Below are 14421 nucleotides of genomic sequence, written 5' to 3' on the forward strand. Positions count from 1 at the left end.
ATAAAAATATATAAAAAACATAAAACTCAACAACTATAAAACAAACAATCCAATTAAAAATTGACAGAAGACATGAAAAGACATTTTTCCAAAGAAGACATACAGATTGCCAACAGACTCATGAAAAGATGTTCATCATTAATCACCATGAGGGAAATGCAAATCAAAACTACTGTGAGATATCACTTCACACCTGTCAGAATGGCTAAAATCAAAAAGAGATGAAATAACAGGTATTGGTGAGAATGTGGAGAAAAGGGAACTTGTGCACTGTTCCTGGGAATGCAAACTCATGTAATCACTGTGGAAAACAGTATGGAGATTCCTCAAAAAGTGAAAAATAGGGGCACCTGGGTGGCTCAGTGGTTTAAAGCCTTTGCCTTCGGCTCAAGTCATGATCCCAGGGTCCTGGGATTAAGCCCCACGTCAGGCTGTCTGCTCAGTGGGGAGCCTGCTTCACCCTCTCTCTCTGCCTGCCTCTCTGTCTACTTGTGATCTCTGTCTGTCAAATAAATAAAATCTTTTAAAAAAGCAAAAAATAAAAACTACCCTATGATCCAGTATTGCACCACTGAGTATTCATCCAAAGGATACAAAAATAGTAATTCAAATGGATATGTGCACCCCTATGCTTTTAGCAGCATTATTTACAATAGCCAAGTTATGAAAGCAGCCCACATGTCCATCAATTGATGAAAGGGTAAAGAAGTATATACATAAATAATGAAATGTTATTCAGCCATAAAAAATAAGGAGATACTGCCACTTGCAAGCATATGGATGGAGCTAGATTGTATCACACTAAGTGAAATAATCAATCAGAGAAAGACAAATACCATATGATTTCACTCATATATGGAATTTTAAAAACAAAAGAGAAAAGAGGGAAAAAAGAGAGAAAAGAGAGACAAACTGAGAAACAGACTTAATTATAGAGAATAAACTGATGGTGGTGGGATGATGGGTGAAACAGGTGATGGAGATTAAGGAGTGCCCTTGCTGACATGAACATGTCAAAGTGTTGTTTGGAAGAACTGAATTAGTATATTGTATACCTGGAACTAATACACCACTATATTTTAACTAACTGCTATTAAAATAAAAAACTTTAAAAAACATGAAGACAATAAAATTATACCTGTACCTTATACCATTCACGAAAATTAACTTGAAATGGATTACAGCTCTAAACATAAAACCTTATACCATAAAAGTCTTAGAAGAAAACATAGCAAAGAAGCTCCTCATCATTGGTCTTGGCATTGTCTGGACCTGACACCAAAAGCACAGACAACAAACACAACAATCAACAAGTTGGACTACATCAAATTTAAAGGTTTCTGCACATCAACAGAAACAATTAACAAAGGGAAAGACAACCCATGGAATGGAATAAAATTTTTGCCAAACGTACATTAGATAATGAGTTAATACCCGAAATATAAAAGAACTCATTCAATTCCATAACAAAAAAGAATCTGATTATAAAATTGTCAGAGGAACTGAATGACATTTTTTCAAAGAAGACATCCAAGCGCTCCACAGGTACAGGAAAAAGTGGTCAATGTCACTAATCATCAAGAGAGATGCAATCAAAACCACAATGAGATATCACCTCACAGCTACTAGAATGGCTGTAATCAAGAACACAAGAGGTAAGTTTTGGCAAGGATGTGGAGAAAAGGGAACCCCTGTACACTGCCACTGGGAATGTAAATTGGCTCAACTGCTATGGAAAACAACACGAAGGTTCATCAAAAAATTAGAAGTTGGCCTACCATCCATATGATGCAGCAATTCCATTCTGGACATATATCCAAAGGAAGTGAAAACAAGATATCAAAAAAATACATATAAGTTCATGATTATTACAACATAATTCACAACAGCCAAGGTACAGAAACAAAGTTAATTGCCCATACCAATGGATGACTGGATAAAGAGGATGTCACACACACACACATACACACACAAACAAACAAGATATATTATTCGACAGTGAGAAAGGAGGACATGCTGCCACTTGCAACAACATAGATTAACCTTGAGAGTATCATGCTGAATGAGTAAGTCCGACAGAGGAAGACAAGTATTGCATGGTATCATTTATATGTGGAATCTTGAAAGCCAAATTTATTAAAAAAAAAAAAAAAAGGTAAAATGAGAGTTACTAAGGGATTGTGTGGGTGGGGGGATAGGGCATGTGCTATTCAAAGGTAAAAATTTACAAGTAGTAAATAAGTCCTAGAGACCTAATGCATAGTATAGTGAATTTAGACAACAAAATTGTATGACAATCATCAAACTTACCAAGAGACTAGAACTTTATGATTCCAACCACAAGAAAGGATCACTATGTAATATCATAGATATTACTATCTATGATATTCTAATTATTGCTACAATGGCAATCATATTATAATATACTAATATACCAAATTGACATGTTGCACACCTTCAATTTGCAAAAAATGTCAAATATATTCTAATAAAATTTTCATAAAATATATTTTAATAAAATTTTCATAAAACAGCTAATCACAAGATCTTTCTAAACAATAACAGGTCAAGAGGAGGGGCACGGAAATAAAAAGAACTTAGATGTTCATGACACAGATTCTGTACATCCAGTGCAGAGGAGTGTGGGTTTGTGTAAGAAGGGAGAGCCCAACACCTACTGATGATTTTTTCTGGTCTCTTTCAGTGGACAGTTCTGGAAAAATCAGTAAGTTTGGGTCATTTCTTTGCCTTACCTATTTCTGGTCTAGGACCTTTGAGGTTTTTTTTGTATGTATTTTGTATTTCATGTTCTTCTACCTTAGTTAATATTTCTTAAATAAGTGATTTTTCTCATACTTTGATTTCTTCTTTTCTATTTCCCTTTTGGAACAAAATATAATGATCTTGTCTCATAATTCTGGCTATTTACCACAAGGGATCCCATTTTCCTGGTGCTAGCATCTGACAGTGGATAAGTTTTACTAAAAAAAGAAAATCACCTAAACTTGACATAAAGAATAAGTGTCAGGACAAGATGGTGATTTTGATAATTGGCCAAAATATGTATTTTTCCAACTTATCTAAAGGTGAGTGGGTAAAAAACTGACTTGTGAGAGAACAATGAAAGTAGGAAATATGATAGTTTGAAATTTGGTAGAATAGATATTACCAACCCAAGGATTCCATCCCTTACATTAACCAAGGGCATCCTAAAGAAAACTGTCTCTGTGAAGTAGGATGTAGAGCATTGGGCCAGCAGCACTCCTGAGGATGAAACAGAGGGTTTTATAGTACATGGAGGTGATGCTTCTGCATTCACCTACAAAAGATATTATTGGGAGTGGGATTTTCCCTGAGTTAGAAAAGTCCCACTGATCAATCTTTTATGTTTTATTTTTAGCACTATCTCCTATGGGTAAGTTTTTTATTCTCAACTGTGATATTTTATATTGTTTATATTTTCTGGATTTGCTGTTTCTACTCCCAAGATAGAGTCTTATGTTTCTAAGGACATTTTAAGTGTTCCTATTCTCCAGAATCTTCTAATATTTTAAATAACTATTTTTGGAGAGACAGCTGTAGAGGAGATGAAATTCATACAAAAGGATGCTATAATCTCTAGCCATCTTCTAGGCTCTGAAAAAGAATCTCCTTTCTAACTCCCAGAGAAATATGACAAAAAGATTGGTTTCTAGATTTTGTGAGTTTTTTGCTGGTAATTTAGAACTCCTTTTTGGTAACAAGTGAAGGTTCACTGAATCATATTAACAGGAAAAATAACTAGATAAGAAAAAACTTTATTTTCTCTTGTCTTCTAAGTAACTTTACTTTTGAGGAATAGTAGGTATTGAGCCCCTCTCTATAATGTGCACTGTGCTAGGCATTTTCAGAAACATTATCTCTTATTCTTACCATAGCCTATCTCTATCTGCTAGCTATTGTTATTCTCTACTTTACACATCAGTAAATTTGCTCACACTTGCCCAAGGTTTAAGAGTTGGTAAACAGCACTGCTGCGATCTAAATCCAGGACTTCCTGTCTCCAAAGTACATACTCTTTCCATGCCAACACGTTGCCTTCTATACTGAACCACAAAGACCTTTTTTGTGATTAGTCCTGAAACCATATCTATAAATAAAATGTTTGTAAATACAAATATACATCCACTAGAGAAGTTATATAATGAAATGTACACAAAGGATAGTTTTAAAAATAAAAGACACACCATTTAAATCAATGTTTGGCTTTTAACTGTCTTCTAAATTCAGATTTCCCATCAGGATTATTAATGCCTCAGCTCCTCAATAAAATCATATGAAACAGAATAATAATTCTTAAAACCCTGTCAATATACAACCATAAGAAACAAGTAAAACTTAAATTTAGTAAGATAGATTCAAGCATCTCGAACTTTTCCAACACTAACAAACACAAAATATATCTTTATATTTAGTTGTTCTTTCTCAGTTCACACTAGGAGGTGGGTTTATGAGTGGGAGGTGGGGAAGTTGAAAGGGATAATTATTTTCTTTGCATTCACAGTCCAAAAAATAATATGCATTCAGAGCACTCATGATGTATCTGCATCTTTCAAATGACCTCCCCACACGGAGAAGGTGATAAGAGAGTGTATGTTTTCTTTACAAAAAAAAGAGGGCTTTGGGAAGGCACCATAGGCTAAGGTCCTCCCTGAAAGTGAACTCATTTTTAATGAATATGCTTTTTTAAATTGCCAGGAGAAAAATCAGTTCAACCTTTTAAAACTTTTCTTGTAAAAGATCTATTCTTGTCAACAATATTTCAAACATATTCTTCCCTGTTGATACTTTTAGCAAAAAGAGATTAAGATTTAATTCATTGTTCAAAGAAAGATTTAAGACAGATCAGCTTATAAAACTTTACCACCCTCTCAAGTTGAGTATATTAATTTCTCATCTCCACATTCAGCTAATTAAGTATATGATTTTTTTAATGTTAATTAATGGACTGAGATCTACAATGAGTCCTTTCCCTGATGCTTATCAGAACTTTATGATCTAGATCTGGGTGTGTTCTCCCTGACAGACACTGGCTTAAGAACTTAATAGGAATAATTTTCTAATAAGGCACATGGTCTAGTCACCACATTATTTTAAGTATCATATAATTAAAATTATTACTATGAAGGCTAACTCATGATATCTTTAAGTTTTAATGAATTTTTAATCCAGTTTAAAATCTTTAAGTAGCCTGAATACATTACAATGATTGCCAAGTTCTTGATTAAATATTTCCCTTATAATTAGAACTTTGCCATATAGGCTACTATCTGCAATAAAGAGACTTTCAGCCAGGGCTTACAAATCTTTATATTATAGAGATTATGAGATCTGGGTCTGGGGGAGATCTATGTACCATGTAGAAATTTGAGAGAAGGGGGGGAAGAACTTAGAAATTGGTGGAATAATGATTTGTAGCTAACTTCTACAATGCAATTAAGTTCCAGATGGAAAATATTCAGGAAAGATATTAAAACAACCAAGCATATTACATTAGAAGTGACTAGAAGTATTTTTTAGGGTAGAGGGAAAGAGAGTAAAATTCTTTAAATCCTATAAAATTAGGAAAAGTATAGCTAGAATAAACATTTTCTTTGAATCCTAGAACTCTTACCTTTGATTAACAAAAATCTATATAATCTAGGTGGTAAAGTTAGCTTTAAAATGGGTCCTGCAGTAGTACACACAGTAGTAAATATGAAACAAACTATTCCCAAGAGATGGTAAAACTAAAGATAGTCATATATTAAGAAAAGTCAGCTTGTTAAGGAGCACATTGCACAGAATTTGTAAGGTTGGAAGCTTCAGTGGAAAAACATTCTCTTCCTCACACCACACCACATCCTCCCAAAAAACAAGTGTCCACTGGTAGTATTGTCAGAAATCAAAATATTCTGAACTCTCTTCTTCGGTACAAAAATGCTTAGTATGTATTGCTACTGATTTTCATTAGTAAATTGGAAGTGGGTTTGTCTAGAATAAAATGTCAGTACCCATATCTTATTAAATAATCATTGGGGAGGAAAAAATACACAAAAAGTTCAGAAAGCACTACTGTAAGGTTCTTAATGTTATTGTTACTTTGCGTCAGAGTCTAAAATATCAAAAAGGCAACACTGAACTACATCATGTCTTTTCACTTACAGTTACCTTCTTACCTAATGCAGGTGTGTCTCACATTTGGCAACTTGTTATTTGGTTATGTGTACATCAATATTTCAGACATCAAACCCTAAACATACCAAAAGCCTCTCTACGTTAAAAAAAAAAGTTTTTAAGCAAGAAATCTTCCTGTGAAGCAATTAACCATTCCTCTAAAGTATTTGGTTGGAACTAAGAATACCTTGTCTTGATAGATCAGAACTTCTGCCTGTATGATCTCATTTGGCAGTAGTTATAGTCAAAATTAGACTACTTACTATGCTCCATGTACTGTATTGAGTGCTTTACTTAGATATATTATTTAATCTTTATAACACTTCTGTGAAGGAGCTACTACTACTGAACCCATTTTACAGATAAGAAAGTAAGATTCACCCAAGCTCACCTGGCTAGTTAGGTATGAAGCCAAGATTTGAACCAGTCTGTCTGTAAAAGCCATGCTCCTTAAACATTTGTCTAGAATCCTTAAATAACTTTACAAAATGGGCAGAACAATTTAAATATAAGGAAGGTGAGTCTTTGGGGATTAACTGGCTTACCCAAATAAACCCAGCTAGCAGATACTAAGCCCAGGTGTTCTAATTCAGCTTTTATATTCAGTATTCTTTCTATTACATTACTTAAATAGGTTTTCTTAAAGGAAGTCATGTCACTGCTCCATAGCAAGAACCCACAAAATTCTTCCTGGTAACATAGATATATATTTTTTCTTTTTTTTTTTTTGTTTGACTAGAAATTAAGTATATTTCACAAGTATAATTTTGGAAGGGCTATTTGACAAATTTCAGCATTAACTGCCAACTCTATAGACATGTTCAACAAAAGCATTTTACTCTTGGCCCTTTAATACAGGCAAAGTGTTCTATTACATCACAAATGAGAGATGCAGTAACAGATCTGAGGGCATATTAAAGAAATTAGGTGTTTATTTCCAAATGCTATTTGGTTGATAGTAACATAATACAAACATACATGAATGGTTTCATGACTACCGGCAATTTGCAAAATAAATCCCATTAAGTTTACCTACTTTAAAGGCCAAAACTAGTAAAACAGTATTAAAGCTGGTGTTCTTAAATCCTTAGATTAACAACCAGAATGAGGTTTCTTTGATCCCAATTTTATAAGGTGTGGCAGGGAGTCAGGAGAAGAAAGGATATAGGTGGGCAGGCGAGGTGGGGGGAATGGCAGTCCATGCTGAGTTGCAGAGTTGGGACAGTGGCTCAATTTAGTCATCCAGACTAAAATGTGTCCTAAATGTGGCATACTGAGGAGGATATTCAAGGCTGATAATTCATCAGCCCTAAACATCATTTAATGAATGCCATCTGGAGGCTTAAGAAGTAAGCAAGGATGGGGGGGTCGAAGTAAAATGATGTGAAAAAGGAAAATGAAAAGTACAAGAAATGTGTTTGAATGCTGGGGAGTGTGAAAAGGCCAGCAGAAAAACTTACTTTTTGTTGCCACTCAGGTGTACTCTTCCTATAGGCTACCAGCCCCTGGATCACCAAACACCAAATTTACAGCACAATTTAAGTAGAGATTACATTTCAGCTTTGCTAAAACGTCACTGATTTGGATTGAGAAAGAATACACAGCTGATTTAGTAAGAAGTATCCATAAATATTTAGAGGTATGGTTTTGTTACATTAAGTAAAAAGCAGCCAATTCCAACTTTTGAAGTTAAAACAAATAGAAAGGCCTGCCTTGATGAATAGTTGACTTATTTTTAGGTCAGCAGCACATGAGTATTGAATTAACTTGTGAATAGACTGCAAACATCCTGCTGCCAGTTCATCAAAACAATCCAATAATTCTTACTATCCAACATGCCAAGAACTGAATTGTTTTAGTCAGATGTAGCCTTCAAAAATGAAATGTTTCTCAAAATGCTCTACCAATGTAGGAGCTACTAGACATCAAACAGGCAATTTATTTCAGACTTTAGCCAATTTTCATGAAATATTTGTTATCCTGAACTTCAGTTCACTCCAACATTCATTTATAATAAACAAGACAATTAAAATTAGCCATTTTTCAAACCACAAATCTCAAATTAGAGAAAAGAATTAAACTCATCTAGTCAACATCTTCAAGCAATGGTGAAACAGTGCAGAAATATGTCTTCAATAAACTGAGACTTGAGGCAGAACAAAAAATAGAAAAATTAAAAACCTCTGTATCCCAAGCACCAATAATGGAGGCTAAGCAATTATACCTAAAAATTCTTATTGACAGGTCTTTCCCTAATGGAAAATCCTGAGATTTTAAGCACTGTGACTTTACAGAAGGCAGGTTGGTTTAATGAGGAAACTTACTTTTAATAAAAAGACAATCAACAGTATTTTATTTTGGGCACTTACTCAGTATTTCACAGATCCTCAACAAGTTTTGAGGTAGGTTAAATATCAGCATTGTATTTTACAAATAAAACTTAAAGGTTATATCATAAGTTGTAAACAACAGCAGGAGTCCTAGCATGGTCAAGAAAAACATGATCTCTGTGATCTTTTAGATTAATCGTCTTTGATGTATAAATTTAATGTTGACAGCTTGCAAATATTCACCAAAAAAAGACTAGATATTATAGAACTTCTACTTTGGGGTATTTCCTAATTCTTAAGTGGATCCTATAATAATTATATATATTGTGGAATTATCTACTTGCTCCCATTACAAATATATTTATATATAACTGATCCTTAAAATTACAAACTACAACATTATTGATTTCATTTTTTTTCTGCCTTTTGGGGTGGGTGGAACAGGAAGATAATCAGCAAGCCTTACTCAGAGCGCTAGGCAGCCTTTAAGTGCAGGTGCTATGTTCAAGGCACCATTTATAATGATTTGGGGTTACAGGAAAGCAAGTATATAGATGGAGCCAAGATCTAGAAAAGATGTCTGGATCAAACTTTGACTGTGCAAGTCAAAGATAAAGAAAAAAATACCATCATCTCCAGTTACTGATCTTCACTGTCATGCTATAGCATTATATCGCCTATGGGAAGGCTCTTAAAAGAGCAGCAAATGTATTCCACTAAAGTCCCTTAATTAAGATTCTTACTAACTAGATAAACCACAAGTAAAATTAAATTGATTATTAAAGTGACTCTACAGAAGTAAAATATCTAAATATTTTAGTATGAGTATGTTCCACCTACCACATAAATGACTCTAAGTGTCACAAGTATAATTCACTTAGCTTACTTAAAATTATTTACCAGAATTCAGCTCAGCCTGACACGGGTTCCTTGACCAGTCTTCTCAAGTATTTGTTTCAGCATAAAGTTCCTTTTATTTAAACAAGTGTCAAATAGTAGTAATAATACAGGATAAAGAGTGGTTAATTAACAACTGAGAAATTATAAGAAAAACATAATTCTGTTATAAAATATAGCACTCAGCAGAGCAAATTTCAAGAGTGAGGATATACACCTATGCTTCTGAACAGACTAAACAGCACAGCCAAACACGACTGGAGTCAAAGAAGCAAGAAAAAAAGGAGGGAGGGGCCATAGGAGGCAGAGTATCGAAGCCTTTTATTCTAGTGTCCCCAAATTGACTGTGGAAGTAAAAAGTTTCTACATTAAAAAAGTTTATATAAATTACATGAATTGCAATTTTCATAAAAGTCAAAATGAAATGTTCTGCATAGGACAAAAGATATGCCTAAGCAACATATCATATCTGCATAAGGCCACTGAATGTCATGGATATTAATAACAAATGAAAAAGCTGAAGTCTATGACAGACTAAGCAAAGATTTGTTTGGTATTCTAAAGCCCAAGATTGTAAACTACTCTTACTATACAAAAGCTCTAATGACATACAGAGTTTTGTGTAGGAACTCTTGTGCTTCTGGTTGGAACATCATCTACTTTTTAATATGTGAAATAAATACAGACATTTGTGAGAGGTTGTGCAAAACTGTTGTATTTACAAAAATGGCACAAAAGTGAATTCAACAGTCGATGCACATGCACACTTCATTCACATCTTCAACAAAAGATATTCTAACACTACAGAACTGAGTAAGAATACTAGCTTCAACGGCAGCTGTTAAGCACTAGAGTCACCTAAGTTACACCAGAATGGGCAAATATTGCCTAAGTAAATTTCTATTGTTAAAGCTGAAACAGGTTTAAGGCCATTCAAGTTCAAGCACAGAGAAACAAATCTTTCAGAACCCCATCTGTTTTTGTTTGAAGAATGTGACCTTCTTTCCAACTTGTGATCTTAAACTTCTGTTTTACAAAATCCAAAAGGAAAATACAGAAGAAATCAATACACTAAAGATTATATTAAACAAGAGTAGCATACAAAGCTATAATTAAGATTAATTAAAGCCAAAAGATTACAATTGTAAAACTTGCTTGTTACTTGTTGAATCAGTCCTATACTAGAAGTTAGGTAATATATACAATTATTTTCAAGTAGATTACTTTATGTTGCTCTAACATGTTCTCTTTATCTGTGCACTGTTAAAACTAATCAAAACTCTACACACAAATATTCCCTTTCAATAGCAGCACACACTACCGCTACCTGCAAAGCTGTCATTCTCAAATGACTTAGTGAATGCAAGGAAATAAAAAGCAGAGAAGTAACCTATTAAGGAGAAATAATGGGAATTAGAAGATTCATGCAGTTCAGCTCTTTTAATCACGCAGCCAGCTTGCTAGCAACAAGGGATGGTTTCCGTTGAGGAAGGTCCTGTGGAGTGGGAATGTGGTCACCAGTGACCTCTGGCTTTTCCGGAGCTGCAGTAGGAACTGCTTGTTCTTCATTTTTGCTTTAGCCATGTTGTAATCCCCAGAATCAAAATATTTTTGCCCTTTCTGTAATCATTTCCTTAAGAAATCTGAACCTCCAGGCTTTTGTCCCAGATGAGGATACCTTGCTTTTAATTTTGCTTCTTCAGCTTTCTCTGGACTAGTCACTTTATCTTCCATTTACTTCTGCTCCTCCGCGGAGGCTGCCTCAGGGACTTCCGCGGACATACTGCTCCCTCTGACCCCTCTCCTCCGGCTCTGCCTATATTTTTTTCTTAATCCACGGAACCAAATCACTAAAGTAAGAAAGAAAACAGAAACCAAAAAATTCAGTTTTTATTAGATTACACAGAAATTGAGACATAGTAGAGCTCACTTACCTATGTATGGAAAAAGGAACAGAAATTTTTGCAAAGTGAGTTTGCAGGTATCGTAAGGAACTGTCTAAAGCATTGGTTTAGACTGAACTCTGAAGTCTGACTTTTCAGGTTCAAATCCCAGCTCTACCACTTACTGACTCCAGGGCATATTCACATTCATTTAAAGTTTCTGTACCTCAGTTTTTTCATCTGTAAAATGGGGATAATAATAGTACCTGCCCTATATGGTTGTTATGAAGATTAAATGAGTTAATACTTTATAAAAAATGCTCATAACAATGAGTGTCTGATATATGATAAGCACCCAATGATTACCAGCTAGTACTATTATCACTTTTGAATAATGAGACATTCTTATATTCAATATCCAAAGCATATTTTGAGTTTTTTCTATTTTAAGAAACAATTACTGCTTCTTTGCACTTTTTTTCTAAAAATAAATTCCATTTCTTTTCAGAATACATCCTCCTTTAGCTATTAAGCACTAATCATCAGCCATAATATACTGAACATATGCCAGCCACTTCATTCATAATACATTTTACCTCTTCTTTCAGAAATCTTCCAATTTATTGAAAAGAGTCTGGGATATTATCAATACCTGTATAACTTTAAGTATAAGAGTTCCATTATTTTATATTTTCAGGAAATCTCAAGTTACCTCCAATTTTTCAGTTTTAAGACAAAAAATAAACCAGTATCAGGGAAAAAGTAGGAATAAAGAGAAAGTACTTGATATCTGAATTGTGCACTTTTGTTGTGTGCTCAGTTATATTTCCAGGTTACATGGATGCAGAACTTGCAAAAAAATCTCATTTCAAGGTCAAGATCCTAAAAAATGGAGCCACTACAAAGTCTGAGAACAGCCAAGAAGAAAACAAGAAAACATTAAAGAAGGAAAACTTAGTCACAGATTCTAATGAATCCTTGACCTCAAGGCACAAACCAGAGACAAAAACCAAAGCAAAAGATACTGAGTTGGAGAAAGGTGAAATAAAAATGGAGGTCAAGTTAAAGGAGAGTGACACAAGGATATCAAAAGAGGAAGACCAAGTAAAGGTGAGTGACATTGGAATACCACAAGAACAGGAGGCCCATGGAGAGATGAATGATACTGGAATACCACAAGAACAGGAAGACCAAGAAAAGAAGAGTGAGTCCAGAATACTACAAGGACAGGGATCCCAAGTAAAGAAGAGTGAGTCCAGAATAAAACAAGGACAGGGATCTCAAGTACAGAAGAGTGAGTCCAGAATAAAACAAGGACAGGGATCTCCAGTACAGAAGAGTGAGTCTGGAATAAAAGAAGGACAGGGATCTCAAGTAAAGAGTGACACCAGAATACAAGAAGGACAGGAGTCCCAGATGGAGAATAGTGAAGCTGGAACACCGCAAAGACAGGAGTCCCCAGTAAAGAATAGTGAAGCTGGAGTACCACAAGGACCACAGGAGTCCCCAGCAAAGACTAGTGAAACTGGAACACCCCAAGGACATGAGTCTCCAGTAGAGAGTAGTGAGTCTGAAATACCGCTAGTTCAGGGGCCTCAAGTAAAGAGAGAGAGTTCTGAGGATCAAGGAGAGCAGGGAGATGCAAGGAAGAAGACAGATACAGAAGAAAATGATGCTCTGAAGAAAAGTGATGAAGGAAAGCACAAAGTTAAAGGAAAAAAAGAATCAGAAGTTAAGAGTAAAAAAAGAAGGTTCAGTAAGGGGCAAAGGCAAATAAAGGAAGAAAGTACAACAAAAAGATGGAAGGAGTAAGGGTAAATAAAAGGAAGGCTCATAAGTCAACTGATTATTATGATTCCCATCCCCTAGATACAAGTCACAACCCAGTTATTGCTTAAATGGATCATAATTATAGAATCCCTTTAATTTATACATCTACAGAATGTCTACTATAGATGTTTCACGATTTTTAGTCCTCTCAGCTACAAATCTTGGCTTCCAATTCTTTGCTTTCTAAGTTGATGCTTTTATGACTTAGTCAAGAAAGATGATACTTTCTGAAATAAAACATTTTGAGAATGTTTGAAATACATGATTTCAAGGTAAAGAAATGTATAATTTCCTTCGACTACTATTATAATTAACTCAGTGACAGCCTAATCAATCAACCAATCAGTGCTCTTCATGGTAGGCTAAATGTTCATGAAATGCTGTTTTAGCAATATGGGGTACAGAAAAATATGTGTGACTCCCTGCAATAAAACAGCTTTTAACACACATAGTGATATAATACGTGTATGGAGAACAATTTTTTAGAAGTAAAATCTGTCAAAATGTAGTTTAGATGGATGGTATAATATGAGTTAGGAACCTCTTGGGATAAAAATATAAAGGGGATAGCTCCCTGAGGAAGGGAATGGTGGTATATATGTCTCAAAAGATGGATAAGATGTTGATGCAGAGATAGGTAGGAAGAGTACAAGAAAGGCAAAGAAATTCAGGACTGCCACACTGTGCTCTAGAAGAAGTAGCCAATTTTACTGTTGGCAGTAGGCTCATGAGTGCACTCTGGAATATAATTTTGAAAAGGAGGGTTAGAAGAAGATTCTGAAGGAATATGAAAAACAAACCAGGCAACCGGGAAGTCTTCTAGGGTATTTGGGAAGGAGAGTTAGGTGAATAAGTTTGCATTACCAAAGCGTTAATCTTGTGATTGTACAAAATAGACTGAAGAGGAGAAACCTCGAAAGTAGTAAGTCTAGTGAAGAGGTGTTTGAGTTGGAGTAATAAATGATGGAAAGAGAATAAATGGAAGGGATAGGTATGAAGTATTTTTTCAAAGAAGAGGTCACTACTTCAGGATGACTGTGTATGAGTAAAGGAAAGGAAAAAAAAAAGTAATTGATGACTCCATAACTTTTGAAACTGGGTGACCAAAAATCCTTAACAAACTGGTAGCTAGTTTGTGGGACAGGGAGAGAATAACAAATTGCTGAGTTTAAGGAAACAAATTAACACTTGTCATTCCAGAGGGTTCTGAAGTCAGACCAGTAGATATCTCTAATTGAAGTTATAGAGTAAATGAGTTCCCCAAAAACAAAGTACAGAGCTAGCAA

The 14421-nt window shown here is 34.7% G+C and overlaps 1 protein-coding gene and 1 pseudogene across 1 annotated transcript; one reads left to right on the forward strand and one right to left on the reverse strand.

Annotated features, from left to right (window-relative positions):
* The first annotated feature begins 1630 nt into the window (after positions 1-1630).
* TSBP1 (testis expressed basic protein 1) lies at positions 1631-13127 on the forward strand. Its single transcript, XM_046006097.1, is given in 5 exon segments — positions 1631-1655; positions 2705-2725; positions 3401-3415; positions 12126-13090; positions 13092-13127. Coding segments are annotated over 5 exon segments (1062 nt in total).
* Positions 10731-11230, reverse strand: LOC123941871 (annotated as a pseudogene).
* Positions 13128-14421: the final 1294 nt, after the last annotated feature.

Source organism: Meles meles, chromosome 5, assembly GCF_922984935.1.
Source record: "Meles meles chromosome 5, mMelMel3.1 paternal haplotype, whole genome shotgun sequence".
Classification (NCBI taxonomy): domain Eukaryota; kingdom Metazoa; phylum Chordata; class Mammalia; order Carnivora; family Mustelidae; genus Meles; species Meles meles.